This window comes from Bos grunniens, chromosome 3 (genome assembly GCF_055505025.1).
Source record: "Bos grunniens cultivar Pamir isolate PY7600 chromosome 3, Bosgru_T2T1.0, whole genome shotgun sequence".
Taxonomy (NCBI): domain Eukaryota; kingdom Metazoa; phylum Chordata; class Mammalia; order Artiodactyla; family Bovidae; genus Bos; species Bos grunniens.
The window spans coordinates 106171273-106195449 of NC_141167.1; the positions used below are offsets into that span (position 1 = coordinate 106171273).

The 24177-nt window shown below is 50.1% G+C and overlaps 3 protein-coding genes and 2 long non-coding RNA genes across 12 annotated transcripts in view; 2 read left to right on the forward strand and 3 right to left on the reverse strand.

The window, feature by feature from the left end:
- The window catches only part of LOC147376633 (uncharacterized), a 31822-nt gene extending 23144 nt beyond the window's left edge, over nt 1-8678 (reverse strand). For 2 of the 6 annotated variants that reach the window (XR_015161093.1, XR_015161095.1), the window contains exons 1-4: nt 8037-8678; nt 7431-7551; nt 6789-6916; nt 2932-3046 (exon numbers count right to left, since the gene is read on the reverse strand). This is a non-coding gene — a long non-coding RNA (uncharacterized LOC147376633). Of the gene's footprint in view, nt 1-2931; nt 3047-5404; nt 6548-6788; nt 6970-7430; nt 7552-8036 lie in introns of those variants that run through there. The other 4 variants (XR_015161094.1, XR_015161092.1, XR_015161090.1 and 1 more) reach the window with 4 other exon arrangements.
- Nucleotides 1157-7760, forward strand: EFNA1 (ephrin A1). 3 transcript variants are annotated; one of them, XM_086393161.1, is made up of 5 exons: nt 1157-1411; nt 5060-5355; nt 6362-6427; nt 6594-6644; nt 6819-7760. In XM_086393161.1, exons 2-5 carry the CDS (start codon nt 5157-5159, stop codon nt 6929-6931), a joined length of 429 nt encoding a protein of 142 aa, XP_086249287.1. In that variant the 5' UTR covers nt 1157-1411; nt 5060-5156; the 3' UTR covers nt 6932-7760. The 3 variants fall into 3 exon arrangements, with proteins under 3 accessions (XP_086249287.1, XP_086249286.1, XP_086249285.1); XM_086393160.1 differs by having other exon boundaries at nt 1157-1350; XM_086393159.1 differs by lacking the exon at nt 1157-1411 and adding an exon at nt 3206-3433.
- A 108-nt stretch (nt 8679-8786) lies between the features above and the next one.
- SLC50A1 (solute carrier family 50 member 1) lies at nt 8787-11170 on the forward strand. The gene is given in 7 exon segments (XM_086393158.1): nt 8787-8901; nt 9212-9289; nt 9451-9574; nt 10154-10315; nt 10574-10693; nt 10777-10839; nt 10841-11170. Coding segments are annotated over 7 exon segments (666 nt in total). The 5' UTR covers nt 8787-8821; the 3' UTR covers nt 10880-11170.
- Nucleotides 11171-11511: 341 nt separating this feature from the next.
- DPM3 (dolichyl-phosphate mannosyltransferase subunit 3, regulatory) lies at nt 11512-12077 on the reverse strand. The gene is made up of 2 exons (XM_086393162.1): nt 12035-12077; nt 11512-11867 (listed from the first exon to the last, which is right to left on the reverse strand). Exon 2 carries the CDS (start codon nt 11860-11862, stop codon nt 11584-11586), a length of 279 nt encoding a protein of 92 aa, XP_086249288.1. The 5' UTR covers nt 11863-11867; nt 12035-12077; the 3' UTR covers nt 11512-11583.
- Nucleotides 12078-17827: 5750 nt separating this feature from the next.
- Nucleotides 17828-19043, reverse strand: LOC147376637 (uncharacterized). The gene is made up of 2 exons (XR_015161098.1): nt 18914-19043; nt 17828-18532 (listed from the first exon to the last, which is right to left on the reverse strand). It is a non-coding gene; the product is annotated as an uncharacterized LOC147376637 (long non-coding RNA).
- Nucleotides 19044-24177: the final 5134 nt, after the last annotated feature.

Here is a 24177-nt window from a genome sequence, read left to right on the forward strand (position 1 = left end):
GACGGCAGCAGACCCCGGCGGAGAGAGGAGCCCCGAGAGGCGAATTCCAGCGGGTTTGTTTACACGGCTCGGGGGGAGGGGGCCGAGTTGGATACTGGGGCCCGACGGACTGGAAGACCCAGCCCAAACTGGGCCAGACACAGCCGCCGCCCAGCCTGGGACGCCGCGCACAAACACCGTTTCCGGGCCTTCAACCCGCAGCCCCGGCTCGCTAGTGCACGTTTCCCCCTCCTCTTCACACACTGTTCACAGACATTAGCATACGTTCGTCAAAGTTTCACACGCTTCCCCACACGCGGCTGTGATACTACTCACAAACGCTTTCACGCTTGCGCGCCATCACACGTATTTACACATGCCAGATGCACATGTGTGGTTTCAGTTTGTCACCCTTCAGGCCGAGATTCTCAGTCCATGTTCAAAGTCTGTTCTCATGGTACACACGTGTTGGCGCGCACACACACACACAGGTCACTAGTGCCCTTTGGAGCCCTAGGAACAAGAGCGAACCCCCTCGGGGGCCCACGATCCCTTGTTCCTCCTTCTCACAGGCACTGACGGTCAGAGGCGCCCTTAGCCCTAGCCGCACACGTTACACACTTGATCACACACAGGGTCGCACTTTATTCCCGGCATCTAGGCGATGACACAATCTCCCGAACAAAGACAACATTGACAAACCCAACAAAAACAAACAGCCTCGTGTGTGGGGAGGGGCAGCCGAGCACAGAGTCCGGGAAGGGGGTGGGTAGGAGGAAAGTGTGGGAACGCGGGCGCCCAAGCCCGGGCGTACAAGGCTCGGGAAAAGCGCGGGACCTGTCCACAACCTCGCACCCGCCAAGATCGGCGCGCCGCGTCGCCAGCCAGGCACCCGCAAGTTCGCAGACCCGCATGTGGAATGCGTTCCCTTCTCCCGCACGCGACTGCGCCCGGGACACAGACCCACAAAGCTTCACGCGGACCCACGAGTGAGCAAACACAGCGCCGAGCAGATTTACCGAGCAGAGGTGCGCGCTCCGCTCCCCTCCCCCTGCCCTCCCTTCCTCCACCTCCCCAGCCCCCAAGCCCCGGGCAGCCTCGCGCCGGGCGGGGCGGGGGCGGGGCGGGGTGTCGGGCGGCGCCTGCCCAAAAGGCGGAGTCGCGCGGCGGAGGGGCCAGAGCTGCGAGCGCCGTGCTGACTGCGCTGCCGAGAAACCCTGCAGGAATCCAGACTCGGAGGACCCCCTCGTCCCCGCCCGGCCTGGCCAGGCCCCGCGCTATGGAGTTCTTCTGGGCCTCTCTCTTGGGTCTGTGCTGCAGTCTGGCCGCTGCTAACCGCCACACCGTCTTCTGGAACAGTTCAAACCCCAAGTAAGCCCGAGTCACCGGCCGACAGCCTGGACGCCCGGTTGGCACCGCTCCCCCTCTCCAGGTTAACTGTCCCGCCCGGCCCCTAACCTGAGTCTTGGGGAGGTGACCAGCGGCGGGAGGGCTCCCATAGATTTTCTTCTCGCCCATAACCGGGAGTTCCACCCCAGGGCAGGGCCCTGCCCGCATCTGCTTGCACCTACGGTCTCTGCCCCTCTTTTCCTTCCCTCTGCTACAGCTGTTACTTCTGTTAGGTGGGAAGTTAGACATGAGCAACACCGGGAGGCGTCGCTGAAAGGGATGCAAGCTGATCTCTAAAATCCATCCCAGACACACCCAGGAGAGCTCACTGCTACAAAAAAACCACAGAGACCTTTCAACGCCTGCACATGCGCCCTAGGCACACAGTGGATACAAAATAACCACAGGGGCTTCTCCAAGTAACCTTAGGCAGTTAGGAGCCCAGTAAGAGCTTATGAATATTCTACATCTAAGTGTAACAGACCAAATTACGGGAAGACAAAAACAACACAGCCTGCTGTTATATGACTTACAATTGTCAATCGGCCTCGGAGTGTATGCCCGTTTGCATTCCCTTTCATTCATTGGTGGTGGGTACAAGCTCTGCTTTGGACCCGCCATAACCAAAGGGAGGAGACTGGACGTATGCAAGGGGGAAGCCAAGAGGGATTAACTGGAAGGGTAAGGAAGGCTCTTGAGGATTAGTCTGCTCCCATGTCTTAGGAGTGTCTGTGTAGTAAAAGATCTGTCTGCTTGAGCTAAACTGAGCTGTAACTTGTCTGTTACTCTACATCCTTTAGACTGTTAGTCCTTTCGATGCTGAACACTTCCTGCCTCTGGCAGGGGCACTCTCTCTGACCTTCAGGGCTCTTATTCTAAGCCCTTCCACCACAAAGACCTCTATGTATTTGGGCATATACCTACACTGACAGGTCTTGACATCCGGAGTAAGAACAATTCTTACAGTAATCCTGGAAAGACCCTTCAGGAGGGACCTGGGCTTGCCTGAATTCAGTGTTTATTCTGATTTTAAGGTGTCCCTGGAATGCCCCCCCTAAGGATCTTCTGAGGTGGCAGGAGTGAGGCATAGGCTGTGTGTGGGTAGGCTTGAAGGAGTCACCTGTGTCTGAGGTTCAGGTAGTAAAACTGAAAAGAAGGGGAGAGGCAGAGGTCATAGGGATGGTTCCGGAGGACAGGAAGGGGTTAAAAGGGTTACAAAGGGCTCTGGGCAGGAAGGAGTTAATTTCTCCTGGGCAGATTTAGGGCTGTGAGGCAAATGGTACTGGGAGGAAGAAGCTCCCATCAGATTCTTTGTTCTTGAGTTTTCTGAAGTTAGGGGAACAATATCTGTGGGAAAACAGGAGAGGTGGGTAGGGTGGAGTAAGGAGAGGAGAGCTGGGCAACTTGGGATCAGGGAAAACACTCCACTCAGCTGGGCCACCCCCAGCCCCAGCAGCCTACCCCCAACTCCCCTTGAGAAATAGATTGTGCCAGTTTCCTCTGACCTTGGGGCAGCATTGCCTGGTGGGGGGTCTGTTGGGGAGGGAGGGAACAGACAGCTACCTGCCAAGCCAAGGGGGCAATGCCCTCTTGCCCATGGGTCTGATAGGACTGTAGTCAGCGCTCCTCCATCTCACCCCTTGCGGTCTGTTCTTTGCTTCTTTGACCCAGTCTTGTCCTAGAGGGAGAGAGCAAAGTCCCTGTTTATGCCCATCCCAGGTGTTGGCTGCAGGAGGAGGAGGGGACAGGAAGCCGTGAGTAGGGGGAGGACCCTGGCCTTTTCCGTTCCCAAGCTCCCAGGTTTCCTCTCTTTCAGGAAGGAGCCTCTTCCTTGCCCCCCCTCTCCGCCTTCCCTGACGCCGCTGCCCCCCTTTCCCAGATAGTGAGCAAGAGTCAAAGGAGTGCTAAGTGAAGCAGATTGTACCCCCAGGAGGAGGGTGATGGGTGCACCCACCCAACTCAGCTTCTGCCCTGTCCATCTGGACACACACACTACTCTGCCCAGGACTAAAGGAAAACCAGCCCAGAGCAGCCCACAAGCAGCCAAGCCAGGCCCAGCCCGAGGGTAAAGATGAGGTGGCAGTGAGCTGGGCGGGTGTGAGGCTGGCAGGGGTGACTCAGGGCGGTGGGCATCAGCCCTGGGATCTCCAGGCCCCAGGCAGGGGGCAGCGTGGGAAGAAAGGCAGTGCCGCCTGAACTGTGTGCTGGCCTCCTTAGTACTCCAGGGACAGGAACACCCCCTCCGATTCAGACCTGTCAGCTCCCTTTGCCTGAAGTGGGCACTGGGCCATCCTGGGGTCCTGGGGGCTGACCACATTTGATGAGGGAAATTTTTACAGGTTCTCATGAATACTGGGGCGGGTGGCAGAGGTAGATGAGGAATGAGTCAGTGCCCGTCACGGGGAATGGAGGAAAGACGCCAGGCCCAGAGCTGAAATACCTGTTCTGAAATGGCTTCTATGTTTATCTCTCCAGAGAGGAATTTTAAAAGCCTCTCTCTGCTCCTCTTTCTCTCTCTCTCTTTTCCCCAGAGTGGGGGAAGGGCCTTGGTAAGCCTAGCCAGTGCGCTAGCATGCTCCTGTAGGGCCAGGCCTCTTAAGGGTCATGCTGACTGGGCAGTGGGTGCCCACCTCAGAGGCCTCTTGGCCTAACCCCCGCCCCGCCCCCCCCCTCCATGCCCCTGGCTTTGGTTTGAAGCAAGTTGGCAGCCAACTCTGCTGAGTCTCTAGCTGGCAGTGTTTGGGGGGATTCGGAGAAGCTGACCGGCTTGGAAGCAGGAGGTGGGGAGGCCCTTTTCCCCCAGGACCCCACCCAGACTGGAGCCAGGTGTCTAGAGCTGGGTGGGGGAGGGGCCTGTGGGCAGTCAGGCTGGAGCCTGTGGACCCTGGGGGGAATGGGCTGGGGGAGGGGAGCTGGCTCCACCTTGGCAAGAAGGAGGGCCTTCTCTAAAGCTCATTTCACAGGAGGTGAATGTATGGCTTTTGGAGACAAAAGGACAAGAGAGGTTTTGGGGTGCTTTGAGAGAAGTGGACCAAGAGAGCTGAGCACTGATTTGAGAAGGGGGGATTTGAGGGGACTGGAAGAATTGATGAAAGCAGTTTAACTTAAAAGGACTGGGCATTATCTGTGGGCGCGGATGTCCTGGGTATTGGGAGAAAAGTTAAGTTGAACAATACGAGATACAGTCAGTGGGTCAAGGGGAAAATGAGAGGAGTAAGAAAAGTGAGAACAGATCGTTGGGTGCCAAGCACTAGCATGGGAAAGAGAAAAGATTACGTGGATTTTGATTACTGAATGGGCCAGTAGGGTCTCAGATTGAAGCCTAACAGCATTTAAAGGAACAAGTGGAAGAACAGAGTTGGAGAAATATTGCTGAGGAAATATTTAGAAGCCCATCCTTGGGTAAATATCAGGGAGGTTATGGGAAGTGCTTTGGTACCTGAAAGATACCAAGTGGATGCTATTTAGAGGATTAGTGGCAGACAGTGATGGTGGGGGGAATGTTTGGAGATAGTGGAAAGATATATCAGAGATCAAGATCAGTAAATACTAGGAGTTGAGACTTTTTAAGAAATCTTTGGGGTAGGGTCCAGTGTGAAATGTGAGGGGTCATGTAAGTATTCGGAAGCTCAAAGGCTCTGGCCTGGCTTCTGAGTGACCGCCCACTCTCTCCACCTTTGCGCATGCCCAGGTTTTGGAATGAGGACTACACAGTACATGTGCGGATAGATGACTACCTGGACATCATCTGTCCTCATTACGAGGATAACTCTGTGCCAGATGCGGCCATGGAGCAGTACACACTGTACCTGGTGGAGCACGAGCAGTACCAGCTGTGCCAACCCCAACCCAAGGACCATGCCCGCTGGTTCTGCAAGAGTCCCAAAGCCAAGCATGGCCCGGAGAAGCTGTCTGAGAAGTTCCACCGCTTCACAGGGTTTACCCTCAGCAAGGATTTCAAAGAGGGACACAGCTACTACTACATCTGTGAGTGCCCGGGAGGCATGCACACAGGTCCACGTACTCGGGGACACACCTGACATGACGTACACGCTTCAGTACATGCTTAGTGCGGGGGCAAGCAGCAGACAGCCCCTTCCAATCCTGAATTCTGTTTTTCTTCATTCCCATTACAAATGCAGAGTGAGCTACTGTGTCCTGGGCACTCTGCTTGGCACTATAGTCACAGAGATAAATAAAACACTGCAGGGTCTCTGTCCTCCGGAATCTAGAAAGGGACATACATCTATTAATACCATTAGAACAGGGCGATATGGTAGCTATGAGCTCAGGGGCCCTGAGAAAATGACTTGAACACCTGCCAGTCTAGGGGAGGGGGGTGCACCTCATAGAAGGCTTCCTGGGGAAGATGACCCAAGAGCTTAGGGCAAGCAGAGGAGCTGCAGACAAGAGGTCATGTACAAAGACAGCATGACATCCTCAGGGAACTCCAAATGGTTCAGACTGACTGGAGCAGGAGGGACACTTGGAAATGGGGAGACAGGAGCCTCGAGAAGTACACAGGTTAGGGCATGGGGACCCAAGAAGTGCTAAGAACTTTATCCTGAGGGCAGATTTTAGGAACTGTAAGATCAACTTTGTGTAGAATGGATCCAGGCCTCACCCTATCGGGGGCTTAGGGAGAGCAAGGACATGGTGGCTGGGGAAGTGGAGCATATTGTTCCGGTCACCCCAACTTCAGGCTAGGAGGAGTGGAGAACGGACTGTGGGGAAGGGACAGTGTCTATGTTCTTTATATCATCACTTCGAAAGTCAAGAGTTATTCCCAAGAATGGGAATTTGGATTGAACTTGGGGCAGAAAGTGGGCAAAAACTTTCTGGGGAAGTGGGGAAGGTGAGAATCAAAGATCAGAGTGAGGAGAGGGATTAAAATGAGTAAGGACCAAGAGAAAGCAGGGCCAGAGGCATTTGTGCTTATATTTTCTTCCAACAAAGTTTCCCTTCCTTAAAACTCTCTGGATTTATTTTGTAGCCAAGCCCATCCACCACCAGGAAGACCGTTGCTTGAGGCTGAAGGTGATGATCGCTGGCAAAATCAGTGAGTGTCAGGGTCCTGTGGGCCTTCTTTCTCCATCCTGTCATGGGCCAGGTCGAGAGATCTAGGATGGTTGGGAAATCCCGTTGCGCAGTCCAGCCAGCACTCCCACTCCTTTGCTTCCTGTGTGTACCAAGTTACCTGACCTATGACCACCCTTATCTTTCAGCTCACAGCCCTCAGGCTCATCCCAATGCACAAGAGAAGAGACTTCCAGCAGGTAGGTGGCTGGAGCAAATTGGGCCTGGGGCACAAAACGGGGTCTGCTTGAAGAGGCTGGGTATAAAAAGTGACTCCTGTGCCAGGCAGGGGCAGAGGGAACCTCGCTGGACTGTGGGCCAGTGCCAGCAATAGGGCCACTCACCTGGGAGGCCTTTGCCCTCTCGTCTTGCAGATGACCCGGAGGTGCAGGTTCTGCATAGCATCGGGCACAGCGCCGCTCCTCGCCTCTTCCCACTAGCCTGGGCTGTGCTGCTCCTGCCATTCCTGCTGCTGCAAATCCCGTGAGGGTGTGCACCACATCTGTTGTAAAGACTGGAACCAGGCTGAGGAGGCAGGCGGGCCTCCCTCACCTACATGGGGCCCCTCCCAAGGCCCCAGTCCTGGGAACCACTCCCACCACATGCTCAAGCTGCCCCCCAGCAGCCGCAAAACGGGTCGATATTTAGGGTTTCAACCCTAAGGAGGTCAGAGAGCCTGACAGTGCCATTCCCACGTCCGCGTCAGAGGGATGGACAAAGAAGTGGAGACAGTCTTCTCTCTGCCATTCCTGCCCTTAAGCCAAAGAAACAAGCTGGACAGACATGGCCTCCTAAGGGCACCGTGGGAGCCGAACTGGAAGGGGCTTGGGGGTCACAAGATGGACACTGAGCTTGGCAAAGATGCCCCTCCCATGGAGAGCCAGGATGGCTCTGAAGGAAGAGCAAGAGACAGTTTCCTGCTTGGGAGCCAGGGACAGAAGCAGCATGCTTGCTTGGGTTGACCCAGCATCTCCCCCAGAACTTGCCTCTGTGGAGCTGCCACAGGGAGGTCTGTAGTCAGACACTGCATCCTCTCTCATCCTGGGACGTCACTCCGCAGAGCTGCACCAGCAGGGGGGCTGTGCCAACCTGTTCTTAAGAGTGTAACTGTAAAAAAAAAAAAAAAAAAGTGTAACTGTAAGGGCAGTGCCCATGTGCAGAGTCTATGCCTAGTCTGTAGCCTGAAGGGCAGGGCCCACAAGTACGGAATGTATATGAACTTGATGTGTGTCTATGCTGATTTCTACAACTGGAGTTTTTTTATACAGTGTTCTTTGTCTCAAAATAAAGGAATGTGTTTGTTTTTTTGGACATGATTTTCTGCCCCTCCTTCCTAATTTATGACCATTGAGTCCTGCTACTTGCCAGGCTCTGCACTGTATCAGTAGCAAGAGGGTTTGAAGTTTTTTTCCTCTCTCCAGAAATAATGCGTTTCACCAGCCCATAAGGGTGGGTGTTTTCCTTCTCTGAGGTTTGTCCAGGACAGGAGTGCTCCCTACAGCAGTTCCAGGCTGCACCCCACTCTGGAAGTTCCTTCTGTCCAACCGCTGCCCCACTCCCACCCTCTCAGCGCTGGGCTTCGGCATACTTACTCTTCAGGTACTCACGCTGTTGGGTGAGTCAAGGCAGCCGCTTGGAACGCCAGCTGAGGCATGCGGCCCGCCTCACAGCCCCACCAGCAAAGACGTGTGGGAGGCTGGGAGGGAAAGTTCCCAGCAGCAAGCTGGTTGGACTGGCGAGAGGCGGGCGGGGGGGCTCAGTGATACATTTGGCCAGTGGATTCGCCAAGTCACAGAAAGTTGGCAGTGTTGGCTGCAGGGGGAGGGCATTTCACAAAGACTCGGTGATTCCTGGCAGTTCCAGTTATTTAGGAAAGAAACCGGAAACAGGCTTCAGCAAACGGGGGAAAATCTCCCAAACTCTGGCCAACTTGAAGCTGTGAGCTGGGGTCCTGCATCAGAAGCATGTTGAAGTCTGCCTAGCAAGCTTTTGTTTCGAGTTCTACCACGTAGGCTCGCGGGCCAGGGGGAAAAAGTTGAAGCTGGGGGTCTAGGTGATCCAAGGAGTAAGCAGAGAGTGTGGAGCGGCTGATGCCGGGACAAACCCGCGGAGCCTTAGGAAGGGGGCCTTACGGAAAACGGCAACGTGAAGACCCTAAACGCTGCGCAGGGTCGGGACAAGCCCTCGGAGAGGCGGGGCCTGAGCTCGTGCTTGACGTTCTAGGGGTGGGCCAGGTTCCGGTTCAGTTTCCGGGGGGACCGCCGAGCGCGCAGGGGCGGAGCCAGGGGCGCGAAGGGGCGGGGCTCCGGCGTCGGGGGCTCCGGATCCTGCTAGCTGGCCCTGGGCGCGGAGAGCGGGATCTGCGACTCGGGGAGGGATGGAGGCGGGCGGATTGGCCGACTCGCTTCTTTCTGGAGCTTGCGTGCTCTTCACCCTCGGCATGTTCTCCACCGGCCTGTGAGAGAGCGGACGGGCTGGGCTGGGGCAGGACCAGGAAGTCAGGAAAGGAGAGAGAGGGGACAGAGACGTGGCCGCTCTGTCAGGTTACATCTGGAACCTAGGATCAAAGTGGAATCGGGTCGAGGGGAACGGGGTACAAGGGCAAGGCTGGTCATTTGACCTGAGAGAGAAGGCCAGGGAGTTGAGGGTAGGGCTGGGGATCTGCGGTTGTCTGGAAAGGATGACAGGCATCGGGGATTTCGACTCCCCAGCAGCCTGGCTCTCCCTTTCCACCTCTCCCCCCCTGCCTTCGGGGGCCCCGTTACAGCTCGGACCTCAAGCACATGCGGATGACCCGGAGCGTGGACAGTGTCCAGTTCCTGCCCTTTCTCACCACGGATGTCAAGTGAGAGGGGGCGATGCCTGCTGGGGGGTAAAGGCTATCTGAGGGAGGCTGGGGAGGGGTGAAGAGGAATGTGGACGAGCCCCCTTGGGTACCCCCCCCCCGCCGCCGCCCCCGTTCACACTCAACCCCGCGGGACAATGTCCCTCCCCTGCACCCTGCAGCAACCTGAGCTGGCTGAGTTATGGGGCCTTGAAGGGAAACTGGACGCTAATCATCGTCAACGCCGTGGGTGCTGTGCTTCAGACTCTGTATATCTTGGTGTATCTGCACTACTGCCATCGGAAGGTAGAGGCCCTTCCTCTGCTGCACGCCCTGCCCTGCCTTGCTGGCAAGGCAAACACTGTTTTTCCTAGAAGACTATAACAGGCTGGCACTGTCACCTTTTCCCGGAAGACCCCTTCAGCCTTGCAGTCCTCCTTCCACCATAAAGTCAGCCTTCTGAGATTCACATATTGTCCCCATTCTGGCAAAGCTGATAGCTCTGCCAAGCCTGAAAGTGCCTTGCTGCCCAACAGAGTGAAAAGAGATTTTTGTCTCCACAGTTCCTTCAAAGTCAGTGCCAGTGGCTGGGAGTGAGATGATTAGCTCTGCTTCCCCATTCACACAAGCATTAAGCTCCTACTCTGTAGCAAACTCACCCCCAAAAAGATAACTTTCCCTCTCTTAGAAACCTCCAGGGTTTGGGTAGATCAGACCCGTTCTGAAGTCACTTGTGGGAAAGAGGCTGTGGCAAGTGCCATACTGGAGGCTTAGGCAAAGGCTGGCTCCCCAGGAGCATGGGTGAGGGCAGGATGAATTAATTCCAGCAGCAGAGTCAGAGGGCTCCCGGCACATCCAGAAGTACGGCTACTCTCTCTTCTGTAGCGTGCCGTGCTCCTTCAGACTACAACCCTGCTGGGGGTCCTTGTCCTGGGTTTTGCCTACTTTTGGCTCCTGGTGCCCGACCCTGAGATGCGGCTTCAGCACCTGGGCCTCTTCTGCAGTGTCTTCACCATCAGTATGTACCTCTCACCACTAGCTGACTTGGTGAGTGGGGGTGTCCGGGGAGGTAAGGGAGATAAATCTCCCACAGACAGAGACTGTTGCTTTCAGTCTAGAGGAAGGGAAGACCCAAATCCTGGAAGGAGAAAGGGCAGTGGGGCTGGGTGAGTGGGAGACAGGAGGGAAAGGTTGGGTAACAGAAGATCATGGGGGCTGTTTGACCTTTTTTTTTGAGGAAATTCTGGGCAAAGTGGGAGATTTACCATGTGCCTGGTTAGGAGTATCTTTCATCCTTTCCCATAGGCCAAGGTCATTCGTACTAAATCAACCCAGCGTCTCTCCTTTTCACTCACCATTGCCACCCTCCTCACCTCTGCCTCCTGGACACTCTATGGGTTTCGACTAAGAGATCCCTACATTGTGGTAAGCAGAACAAGGGCAGGGTGACAGGTGTGTATGAGGTGGAGAAGCAGCTCCTCTCCTCACAGCAGCCCTTGTGATTTCAGGTGCCCAACCTTCCAGGAATTCTCACCAGCTTCATTCGCTTCTGGCTTTTTTGGAAGTACTCCCCAGGAACGAGACAGGAACTATCAGCTTCTACAAACCTGAGGGAGTTCACCTGACCACTGGGCACCTATAATACCAACCTATTACCAAAGAAACTTCCTTGTTTCAGCCGCTCCTGCTGGTTAGCTCCACAGGGGCAGTGGTTTGTGGTAAAGGAAAAGAGAATGCTTTGAGAATCCGGGGACTAAAGAAAGAGCTTTAGTTAGAAGATTGGATGGAACCTGGGAGATGAATTCACTTTTTTTTTTTCCCTAAGATTTTATTTTTTACTTTTGGAGGTGGGGGGGAAATCTTTAGAATGTGCCTTAAAATAAACTGTTCCCTACCCCTGCCCATCAAGGCTCCTTCTATATTCAGGGATAATCAATCCACCTAGTTTGGTAAAGGGTAGAGCACCTGTCTGATTCACAGTTGCTCTTGGACTAGTAGGGTTAGGCTTGGGTGTTATGAAGAACAGACTTCAACAGATCTCTCCTAACAGGGCTAAAAAGACCAGGAAAGTGAAATGACTTTTCCATTCTGAGAGATCTTGAGAAAGGGGGTCTGTGCCTCCTTCATAGCAAAAAGGAAGAAGCACCAGCAAAATACAAAAGATAAAGGCTGAGAGAGCCTCAAGGAGCCTCTCAACATTAGTACACATCTGTTCCCAGCATCCATACTCAAACCAAACAAGCTTAGAAAATAAACTGGCCCTTTAATGGGGAATGGGAGAATAGGCTGTCCGGGAGGGAATCAGACTTAGGGTGTCAGAAGCGAAGTCCCCTGCGGGTCAAGTCGGCTCTGGCCTCTTGGATCTGGCTCTGCAGCTCGCGGGCGGCGTCCTCGCAGTCGTGAAAAGTAGCGACGCGGTAGCCCACGGTGCCCAGGGCATAGCAGCCGGCAGATACCAGCAAGTAGGCGGGCAGTGGCCACAGGACCTCCCGGCAAGACGAAGGCAGCTCCAGGCCCAGGGCTCCCATGGTCAGGGCCGCCCAGGTGGAGCCCAGGAGAGCCAGCGCCCACAGCCACTGCGCTAATTTCGTCATGGACACTGTGGGAAGAGGAAGCAGAGCTCGAGGTCCCTGACACCCCGCGACCTGCTCTTCATCCGAGACCACTCCCTGTCCTTCTCCCTCACCCACCTTCCATACCACCTAACCTCAGGGCCACTGCCCCATCGCTCCCGCCCTCCCTAATCGGCCCTCCACCTACACTTACCTAGCCGCCCGGCGTCTTCCCGGCTCCACACAGCGCCGACGTCAGCTTCCGGAATCCTCCGCGGCTCGCGCTCCGCCGCCGCGCTGTCTTCTGGGAGTTGTAGTCCTTGAGGGGTGCCCGGCCACGGTGTTGACCTAAGCTGCACTCAGCAGGCTCTGCTGCTGCAGGTGCAGCCTGGGCCGGAAGATCTTTCAGTGCTGCTTCTCTCCCTTGAGACCCCGCTCAAAGCTGGCTTGGGGCTTGTAGACAACCTAAAGACACCCTTAAGTCTTGCAACAAGGTGGGGATGTGATATCGTTCCTCTTAAACTCACTTCGGAGAAGGCAATGGCACCCCACTCCAGTACTCTTGCCTGGAAAATCCCATGGATGGAGGAGCCTAGTAGGCTGCAGTCCATGGGGTCGCTAAGAGTCGGACACGACTGAAGAGACTTAGCAGCAGCAGCAGACTCACTTCAGTACTCTTGCCTGGAAAATCCCATGGATGAAGGAGCCTGGTAGGCTGCAGTCCGTGGGGTCGCGAAGAGTCGGACCCGGCTCAGCGACTTCACTTTCACTTTTCACTTCCATGCATTGGAGAAGGAAATGGCAACCCACTCCAGTGTTCTTGCCTGGAGAATCCCGGGGACGGGGGAGCCTGGTGGGCTGCCATCTATGGGTCGCACAGAGTCGGACATGACTGAAGTGACTTAGCAGCAGCAGCAAACTCACTTCTCTTGCTCAAAAATTCCACTCATTCATTCATTCATTCACTTATTTACGCTTTTTATTCATTCATTCAGTGGAACGTTTCTCGAGCGTCACGTTAGGCTTTGGAGAAATAGAGATGTCAGGCCCCTTCTCTGGTGGTGGGAAGAAAGCAGGAATTAAGAAAACAGATGCATTGACAACTAAACGTGGTGCTCTGAGATAGGTGTTAGAACAGGGTTGTCATACTTTAAAAGAGAAAGTCAAAGGAGCAACCAGTAGGACTTGGAGCCAGAGGACGAAGTGCTCCAGGAAGGTGTCTTCAAGGGAAAACACTTGTGGGGACAGAGCAATCACCTGGTGTGTTTAGAGTATTAAGAGAAGGTGTGTATACAGCTTTCAGAATCTGAGGGATGAATTCATGGCAGGTATATAGAAAACCAAGTAAAAGAAAACATCACTCATTATCAGAGAAATGCAAATCAAAACCACAATGAGGTACTATCTCACCCTGGTCAGAATGGCTGCGATCCAAAAGTCTACAAGCAATAAATGCTGGAGAGGGTGTGGAGAAAAGGGAACCCTCTTACACTGTTGGTGGGAATGCAAACTAGTTCAGCCACTATGGACAACAGTGTGGAGATTCCTTAAAAAACTGGAAATAGAACTGCCATATGACCCAGCGATCCCACTGCTGGGCATACACACTGAGGAAACCAGAATTGAAAGAGACACATGTACCCCAATGTTCATCGCAGCACTGTTTATAATAGCCAGTACATGGAAGCAACCTAGATGTCCATCAGCAGACGAATGGATAAGAAAGCTGTGGTACATGTACACAATGGAGTATTACTCAGCCATTAAAAAGAACACATTTGAATCAGTTCTAATGAGGTGGATGAAACTGGAGCCTATTATACAGAGTGAAGTAAGCCAGAAAGAAAAACACAAATACAGTATATTAACACATATATATGGAATTTAGAAAGATGGTAATGATAACCCTATATGCAAGACAGAAAAAGAGACACAGATGTATAGAACAGTCTTTTGGACTCTGTGGGAGAAGGCGAGGGTGAGATGATCTGAGAGAACAGCATTGAAACATGTATATTATCATACGTGAAACAGATCACCAGTCCAGGTTCAATGCATGAGACAGGGTGCTCAGGGCTGGTGCACTGGGATGACCCTGGGCAATGGGATGGGGAGGGAGGTGGGCGGGGGGTTCAGGATGGGGAACACATGTAAACCCATGGCTGATTCATATCAATGTATGGCAAAAGCCACTACAATATTGTAAAGTAATTTAGCCTCCAACTAAAATAAATAAATTTTTTAAAAAAGTGATCCAGTTATACAATAAAAAAAAACAAAAGGTCAGGCATGGAGTTCCCTGGTAGTCCAGTGGCTAAGACTCTGTGCTCCCATGGCAGGGGGCCTCAGGATAGATCCCTGGTCAGGAAACTAGAGCCCATTTGCTGCAACTAAGACCCAGTGAAGCCAAATAAATGAATAAATATTAAGAAAAAGAAAAGAAAAGGTCAGGCAATTATCAACTTCAGGGAAAACAAAGAGTTATAAAAGGAAAGAAAGAGAATGCCTGTCTGATAAAGACCACTAAGAACATAACTGTAATTGGACAGTTGGGTTTATTCACTTGCTGCTACAAGAGAGAGCACAAACCAGAGGAACTGTGGAGCCACTCATCAAACAAAGGAAAAAGCCAAATCATTACAGAATATGGGAAACAGTTGAGTTCAGATGATATTTAAATGAAGTAGTATTTTGATAGGTTCAAGTCAGATGTAAGTGAAGGAGTTAACAATGGCCTGGACTGAGAAGTAAACTGTGGGCCCACTTGGAAATTACAAAGTTAAGTTAAATAAGTTTAGATAATTATGTAATAGATAACTACATAATTAAGATAAGTGTGGGATGATATGTCCAAAACCCCGATATCTGAAGCTTAGCACCTAGGTTGGAAATTGAGGCTGCTTCTCTGTATCAAAGTAATCACCACAGGTTAAACCTCCAGCAAGAGCCAGATATGTCCCATTCTCACTTTCTGATTTCAAATAGAAAAGTTGTGACTGTATGATTTTAGAGAATGGAGTTTCTCAGCCCCACGTCCCCAAGGTTAATTAACAAAATCAGTTTTTACAGATTCACAGTCTTAGTACAAACACTGAGTGTTTGTGTGTGACTCAGTGTGTAGAATATTTTCACAGCCATAATAATGTAAACACAAGCATTGATTTAACTAAAATTTTGGAATATATTTAAATTGAGAGGGTGGGGGAGGGGAGTATATGAGGAATCAGGATTAGAGAGAACTATATCTTCATTTTCCATGGCAGGCAATTGATTGATTATATCTAAAATAGAAAAAAAGAAATAATAGCATGAGTGTGTTATTTAGAAATACAGAGGGAAGTACAAAAGAAAAGCATCCTAGAAACTTGAGAGCAGTTTATGGAGAAGTGTATGTATAGAGATAGGAAAATGGAGCAGGGGACTGTTGTTTTTCTCTCCTTTATTTTTTAAAAGATATTCATTGATTTATTTGGCTGTGCCGAGTCTTAGTTGTGGCATGTGGGATCTAGTTCCCTGACCAGGCACTGAACCCAGGCTCCCTGCATTATGAGATTGTAGTCTTAGCCTCTGGCCCACCAGAGAAATCCCTGCTATTTTTCACTGACTATCTTATAGAACTAGATGGCCTTTGAAAATATGCAAATTCCTTTGTTAAAGTAAAAATTAAGGCAAAATTAAAATATTTTCAGAAACCTGCCATATGAGCTTCAAAGGCCCACTGCAACTCCCTTCTCCATTCTTCCCAAAATCCTACTGGTTTCATGACCTCACTAGTCACACTGACTTTCAACACAGTTCAAGAGGCAGGCATCAGCCTTGCAGATCCAGAAATTCTATCTTGTTCACCCATAGTAGATCTGGCCTTGAAAGATTGCCACTCCCCAGAAAATTTGGAGGGGGAAGATAATGAGAAGGAGCTTGCCTTACAACACATGAAAACAGCTAATAAATTATAATGCCATAATAATAACCAGCAGAAGAGTAAACATTCATTGAGGGGCTATTATGTATCATGTCCTATCTGACATTGCATGTTTGGTTTTCACAGCAGGCTGCAATAGGTACTTTTATTAATATATCCCCAGGGATGAATGAGGAAACCAAAGCAGAGAAGGTAAAAGGTAAGTAACTTGCCTGAGGTCACGCAGGTAGTAAGTAGCAGACTGTTGCAACTGACTCAAAACTTTGTGCTTAGTAATTTCATCTTCCTCAGTTACTGGTACAGGAATGGGCAGATAGTATCGTCATAGCAGCTGACATTCATTGATTGATTACCCTGTGCCAGGCACTCTAATAAGTACTTTATATGCACAATCTCACTCAATCTTCACAGCTACCCTATGAAGTAGGTACTATTATTATCTCCATTTCACAAATGAAGAAACTGGGGCACGCCCCAGATAATCAGACCATAGAGCCTCCTAACTTTGCCACTAAGGTAGCACATCTTCTTACCTAAATCAAGGGGCTTCTCTGGTGTCTCAATGGCAAAGATCCACCTGCAAATGCAGGAGAAACGAGTCCAATCCCTGGGCCAGAAGATCCTCTGGAGAAGGAAATGGCAACCCATTCCAGTATTCTTGCCTGGGAAATCCCATGGACAGAGGACCCTGGAGGTCTACAGTCCATGGGGTCACAAAAGAGTCAGACACGACTAAATAACAGCAACCTAGATCAATGGAACAAAATAAAAAGTGAAGAAATGGGCTTCCCTTGTGGTCCAGTGGTTAAGAATCCACCTCAGTGCAAGGGACACCCAATTTGATCCCTGTGCTCCACAACAAGAGAAGCCGCCACAGTGCCCAAGCACCTCAGTAAAGAGTATCCCCCACTCACCTCAACTAGAGAAAGCCCATGTGCAACAGTGAAGACCCAGAACAGCCAAAAATAAACTAAATATCTTTTTTAAAGTGAAAAAAAAAAGATCAAACATATACCATTTCAGCATATGATAGAAATGGCATCTCAAGTGAGGAAAGATAAATTATTTGGAAAACACTTGCCACAGGCTTAGCCTTTGAAGGGCCTCCCTGGTGACTCAGATGGTAAAGAATCTGACGGCAGAGCAGGAGCCTCGGGTTCTATCCCTGAGTCAGGAAAATCCCCTGGAGAAGGACATGGGAACTCACTCCAGTATTCTTGCCTGGGAAATCCCATAGACAGAGGAGCCTGGTGGGCTACAATCCATGGGGTTGCAAAGAGTCAGACATGACTGAGCGCCTAACACTTTAGCATTTGAAAAAGTAAGTTAGATTTCAACCTAACATCTTCAGTTCAGTTCAGTTCAGTCGCTCAGTTGTGTCCGACTTTTTGCGACCCCATGAATAGCAGCATGCCAGGCCTCCCTGTCCATCACCAACTCCTGGAGTTCACTGAGACTCACGTCCATCGAGTCAGTGATGCATCCAGCCATCTCATCCTCTGTCATCCCCTTCTCCTCCTGCCCCCAATCCCTCCCAGCATCAGAGTCTTTTCCAATGAGTCAGCTCTTCACATGAGGTGGCCAAAGTACTGGAGTTTCAGCTTTAGCATCATTCCTTCCAAAGAAGTCCCAGGGCTGATCTCCTTCAGAATGGACTGGTTGGATCTCCTTGCAGTCCAAGGGACTCTCAAGAGTCTTCTCCAACACCACAGTTCAAAAGCATCAATTTGTCGGCGCTCAGCTTTCTTCACATTCCAACTCTCACATCCATACATGACCACAGGAAAAACCATAGCCTTGACTAGACGGACCTTTGTTGGCAAAGTAATGTCTCTGCTTTTGAATATGCTATCTAGGTTGGTCATAACTTTCCTTCCAAGGAGTAAGCGTCTTTTAATTTCATGGCTTACATTAAAATAAATTCCCAGTGCATTAAACAAAACAATGTGGAAGTGAAACACTCAATATGCCACGGTTGGCATACATATTTCGTGGCTACATATTTCTCGATGTCCAGCTCAGGCATCATGTCCTCCTGTTGTAGCCACGGTTTCCAGGAAACAAACTCACTCAGAAGGACGATGCAGATAGTGGAGTGCAGTTTATTACACCCGCGGGCCCAAGGCAGAGTCTCCTCTTAGCCAAGGACCCCGACCAATTTTTTGTGAAAACCTTATATACCCTAAGTGTACATGCCCAAACCCACCTCCCCAAATTCCCTGAAACTAGTCTGAACAAAGGAAAAGAAAGATACAATCAAAGTTAACCCTAAAAAAAAAAACAAAAAACAAAGTTAACCCTGATTCATATGCCTTAAGCCTAGGTAGTTAACAGTGGACAATTATCAATAGGCCTGTGGTCATACCCCAATAAGCATAATAGAATTTATGATGCCATTTGGTTACACAGATAATACGGGTATTCTTTTAGGGGACAGAGCCCTGGGGCTCTTCCATCGAGGGGTGGAGGGGGGCCTGGTTCTCCAGTTGGTATGTCGTTTCCATAGATACTGGGCATATAGCTCGAAGTCCACAGTCCGGCCCAAGATGGAGTCCTGCTTTCAAGACGGAGCCTGTTCTGTCTGTTTCCTCCTTCACTCCAAGCAGCCTTCCTGCACTCCAACCCTGTTTTGCTGGTTAGACACCATCTTCCTCTTCTGAGCTTCCACAGACTCTCTTTCATAGATGGCACTTACCATGTTGAGCTGTAGATGTTTCATTTCTTTGCTTGGCCCACCTAGGAACGTTACAACTCCAGGACCAAGCACAGTGTGGGAAACCCGGAGGGCTTCTATAAATGTAGGATGGGGGGCAGAAGGAAGGACAGGTTAGCATTTGATAGTCTCCAGGAAAACTGACCCAGCTCTCCTGATTCCAGGAAATATAACTACTGCAGAGACTCCCATCTGCTAGACATGGGGTCTTTGGCTTTGTATAGCACTGGACAAAAGCCAGCAGATTCTTATGGTCCAGCTCCTCTCTCTTCAATCTTTTTGCAGATCATCACTCTTCTGCAGTCACAGCAGGCCACAAATACAAGTGATTATGGCAGGGTATTGAGAAATGGAATATTTGCTGCCACATCACTAAACAAGGATGTCACAGTCATCAGCAACGCAAGCCCTCCAAATGGTAATTTCTGAGCCCCTAGGGCACCGAAGAAGGAGAGTACCTGTGATTCGGCAGACATCAGGCTGCAACCACTCCCTGCAGCGAGCACTGAGGGACTCAGGATGTGAACAACACGGGATGCTGGCCCCAGATAGCTGAGATCCCTATGAAAGGAATGAGCCCAGACTGTTGCACCCTCCCATATATAGAAAAGCACTAAATTCCTTCACTTGAGGTATCTGGTTCTTTAATTCACAAGAAATAATTTTGATGTTCAGAATACCTGGCCTTTGTTGCAGATATCGATGTAACCTGACTCCTCCCCTGACTCCTCAGAGCAGTTCTCTCAGGGTTACTTGAGATTCTGTCTCCTGGGCTTGAAGTCCTAAAAATTCTCACCAAATAAAACATAACTCTCAACTTTTAGGTTGTGACTGTTTTTTAAGTTGACAATAGGAAAGGCAGTGCAGCTTGGGGGCTAAAAGTTTGAGCTTTTCAAGTCCAGAAGTCCTGAGGTTGGGAACTGGCTCTTCCCTTTACTTGGCTATGTGACCTTGGGCAAGTAGCCTAACCTCTCTCAGCTTCAGTTTTCTCATGTTTTATGGAGTTTTCTCCTTTGGCAAGCTTTAGTTTCAGAGAGACATAAATTCCAGAGATGTAAATCTGGAACCTTTATGCTAAAGTGCACTAATGATGGGAGAATAAGCAAAATTACGTGCAAAACAGAGGAAGCGATTGACTGTTTGGGGGAAGGCACGAGCCTCTAAAAAGGAGGCCCTGAAGCCCGAGGTGATATGGGAAAGATGAGTAAGAGACTTCAAGTAGGGGTTGGGGGTGGAGTGTACAAAGCAAAGGGAAAGCCTGAACAAAGGCTGGGAGGCTTGAGTTCATAGTGAGTAATCCATCTCTGGCACAAAGACTGCTTCATGGAAGAGTGGCAAGAGGTGAGGCTGGAAAGCCTGGCCAGGGTCAGGTGATCTAAGAAAGACCCCTTGAAAGTGTTTGTGTTGAGGCTGGTCCCTCAGGTCAGCAGCTTCCCCCATTAGAGGAGTGGGAGGTCGTGGTGTGTGTCCCGTCAGGCAGCCGAGCTTTCTGGATGCCCAAAGGTGCCATGGTGATTACTGGGTCCTTGAGGAAGTTTCCAGGTGATTAGGCTGTGTTGATTCCATCAGCGTCCCCAGGGCACCTGCAGCTCCATTGGAGTGACAGGACAGACAGACATGCAATCAACAAAAACACATACAGACGAAATCACAGCCAGGCGTTCAGGGGAAATGACGGGCCAGAGATTGTGCCGCTGATTGGAGAAGGGAACGAGAGAGTCAGGCGAATCAGAGGAGACCAAGATGGGAAAAGATGATAGCCTGAGGGAGGAGGGACACGGGAACAGGCCTGGCAGCTGAGAGAGACATTCTGAGGATCCAGCAGCTTGGACGTAATGTAATCTGGAGGCTGAATTCCAGCAAAGAGCGCACAGTGTGACAATGGTGTGTGGCTAGTAGGGTGCTTGATTCTTTTTTTTTTTTAAATTTCGTTTTACTTATTTGGTTCCACCAGGTCTTCTTTGCAGCATGTGGAATCTAGTTCCCTGATCAGGAATCAAATCCAGGTCCCCTGCATTGGGAGCTTGGTGTCTTACCACTGGACCACCAGGGAAGCCTGGGTTCTCGATTCTTTTAGCAAACGTGTATGGAACACCTCCTATACTATACATCAAGCAGTATTCTAGTGACTAAAAAGGGACAAAATCTCTGTTTTCAATGACGCCTGCAGTGAAAACAAGCTGCTTCAACAAAATGATGGGAGACGGACAGGAAACACCTATTGAATATATCAAATAGTGAGAAATTCTGTGAAGAAAAATATACCCAAGTGAGGGGCTAAAGGAAGACAGTGTACCATATTATTAAGCAGGGTCAGAAGGGCATCTCTGAAAGGGAAACGTCTGCATGGAGACCTGAATGAGACCAAGGATGGAGAGAGAAGTGTAGATAACGGCCAGACGGCTGTTCTAGGCAGTGGGAACAGCATGTGCAAAGCCCGTGAGGTGTCACAGGAGACGCACAAGGGCTGGGGTGGAATGGACGAGCGTGGAGAAGAGTGTGAGGCCATGAGGCCAGAGGCAGCGGGGGCCAGGTGCTGCGTTGTAACTACCCTGGTTAAGCATCATGGCAAATAGAGCTGAACTTCAACTGCAGCTCTGCCTTCCCTTATAATTCCAAGCAGGTTATTTTAGCCTCTCTTTCATTTTACCCCATTTCATTTCACTAAAACAGGTGTATTAGAATTCTCCAGAGAACCAGAACCAGTAGAAGATACATGTGTGAAGTTTATTTTACGGTCTTGGTTCATGGGGTTGTTCAGTTCAGTTGTTCAGTCGTGTCCGACTCTTTGCGACCCCATGAATAGCAGCACGCCAGGCCTCCCTGTCCATCACCAACTCCCAGAGTTTACTCAAACTCATGTCCATCGAGTCGGTGATGCCATCCAGCCATCTCATCCTCTGTCGTCCCCTTTTCCTCCAGCCCCCAATCCCTCCCAGCATCAGAGTCTTTTCCAATGAGTCAACTCTTCACATGAGATGGCCAAAGTATTGGAGTTTCAGCTTTAGCATCATTCCTTCCAAAGAACACCCAGGACTGATCTCCTTTAGGATGGACTGGTTGGATCTCCTTGCAGTCCAAGGGACTCTCAAGAGTCTTCTCCAACACTACAGTTCAAAAGCATCAATTCTTTGGTGCTCAGCTTTCTTCACAGTCCAACTCTCACATCCATACATGACCACTGGAAAAACCATAGTCTTGACTAGATGGATCTTTGTTGGAAAAGTAATGTCTCTGCTTTTGAGTATGCTATCTAGGTTGGTCATAACTTTCCTTCCAAGGAGTAAGTGTCTTTTAATTTCATGGCTGCAATCACCATCTGCAGTGATTTTAGAGCCCCCCAAAATAAAGTCTGACACTGTTTCTATTGTTTCCCCATCTATTTCCCATGAAGTGATGGGACCGGATGCCATGATCTTAGTTTTCTGAATGTTGAGCTTTAAGCCAACTTTTTCACTCTCCTCTTTCACTTTCATCAAGAGGCTTTTTAGTTCCTCTTCACTTTCTGTCATAAGGGTGGTGTCATCTGCATATCTGAGGTTATTGATATTTCTCCTGGCAATCTTGATTCCAGCTTGTGCTTCTTCCAGCCCAGCATTTCTCATGATGTACTCTGCATATAAGTTAAATAAGCAGGGTGACAATATACAGCCTTGACATACTCCTTTTCCTATTTGGAACCAGTGTGTTGTTCCATGTCCAGTTCTAACTGTTGCTTCCTGACCTGCATATAGGTTTCTCAAGAGGCAGGTCAGGTGGTCTGGTATTCCCATCTCTTTCAGAATTTTCCAGTTTATTGTGATCCACACAGTCAAAGGCTTTGGCATAGTCAATAAAGCAGAAATAGATGTTTTTCTGGAACTCTCTTGCTTTTTCCATGATCCAATGGATGTTGGCAATTTGATCTGTGGTTCCTCTGCCTTTTCTAAAACCAGCTTGAACATCTGGAAGTTCATGGTTCACGTATTGCTGAAGCCTGGCTTGGAGAGTTTTGAGCATTACTTTACTAGTGTGTGGGATGAGTGCAATTGTGTGGTAGTTTAAGCATTCTTTGGCATTGCCTTTCTTTGGGATTGGAATGAAAACTGCCCTTTTCCAGTCCTGTGGCCACTGCTGAGTTTTCCAAATTTGCTGGCATATTGAGTGCAGCACTTTAACAGCTGACTGTGGCTCAGATCAAGAACTCATTATTGCCAAATTCAGACTTAAATTGAAGAAAGTAGGGAAAACCACTAGACCATTCAGGTATGACCTAAATCAAATCCCTTATGATTATACAGTGGAAGTGAGAAATAGATTTAAGGGACTAGATCTGATAGGCAGAGCGCCTAATGAACTATGGATGGAGGTTCGTGACATTATACAGGAGACAGGGATCAAGACCATCCTCATGGGTTGTAGAGGCTGGCAAACCCAAAATCTGAAAGATCTTCCTCTGTCTTGACTTCATCCTGACCACAGCTGGGAACAGTAGGGAAAGGGCCAGGTCCCAGGCAACGTGAGCACAGACCAGCAAGAGCATCCAGCAGACCAGAGCAGCTCAGGTCCCAGGGTTATCTGCCACTGAATTCCCTCCTTCTCTGGGGAGGTCAGTCTTTTGTTCGATGTGGTCCTTCAGTTCATTGGATGAGGGCCAACCACGTTATGGAGGGCAATCTGCTTTACTCCTATTTTAAGTGTAAATCTCATTCAAAAACACCCTCAAGAAACATCCAGAGTGGGAATTCCCTGGCAGTGAAGTGGTTAGAACACCTCCTTTCCATGGCAGGGGGCACAAGTTCAATCCCTGGTCAGGGAACTAAGATCTCACATGCTACATGGCATCCCCAAAAAAGGAACATCCAGAGTAATGTTTGACCCAATATCCAGGCAATGTGGCCCAACCGGGCTGACATATAAAGTTAAGTACACAGTAAGAATATCAATCTTATAAGCTTGAGGTAAGTGATGAAATTGAGAATATCTGCAAAGCACTAAGTTGGGTGAAAAGGTCATGTAAGGGACAAAAATGACATTTGTCAAATGCCTAGTGGGTTGAGTGCTATGCTAGGCTCTTCCACGTTGTTATTTAATTCCAATCCTCTTTACCACAATCTGAAGAAGGTATTATCCTCATTTTACAGGTGAGGAATTTAACTCAGCTTGCACAAGGACCCTTACCTGGTGTCAGAGTGGAACTAGAACTCAGGTCTGTCTGATTTCAAGACCTGGGCTCTTTTCTAGTGTACCACAGATGTCCAGAACCTGTAAATGTCTGCGTCAGAAAAAAGGCCTCCATCACAGGGGCTTTGCCCGAGGCTCCACGGTAAAGAATCTGCCTGCAATGCAGGAGACGCAGGAGACTCAGGGTTAACCCCTGGGTCGGGAAGATCCCCTGGTGAAGGAAATGGCAACTCACTCCAGTATTCTTGCTAGGAGAAGAGTCTGGTAGGCTATCGTCTGTGGGGCCGCAGAGGCAGACACGACTGAGCATTCACACACAAGGGCTGGAGATGGGGGCTGGAGGCTGAGAGCAGGAAGGGGAGGGGTCTCCCTGGCAGATGAGCCTAGACCCTCACACAAGTGTACAGGAACCTCAATCCAGAAATTGTGTACAGGCACCTCAATCCAGAAATTGTGTACAGGCACCTCAATCCAGAAATTGCTCTGAAGTAGCCTGTCAGCCCTCGTGGCAACTCTTGGCCCAGAACAGGGGTGTGGGGAAGATTTTTCTGTGGGGTCT

Excerpts from the sequence above, each read along its gene's own strand:
- DPM3 (XM_086393162.1), bottom strand. The coding sequence starts at position 11,862 with ATGACGAAATTAGCGCAGTGGCTGTGGGCGCTGGCTCTCCTGGGCTCC.
- EFNA1 (XM_086393159.1), top strand. The coding sequence starts at position 3,309 with ATGGGTGCACCCACCCAACTCAGCTTCTGCCCTGTCCATCTGGACACA. Across the intron at positions 3,434-5,059 it reads AAGCCAGGCCCAGCCCGAGG|GTTTTGGAATGAGGACTACA; the intron begins GTAAAGATGAGG and ends GCGCATGCCCAG. Across the intron at positions 5,356-6,361 it reads ACACAGCTACTACTACATCT|CCAAGCCCATCCACCACCAG; the intron begins GTGAGTGCCCGG and ends TTTATTTTGTAG.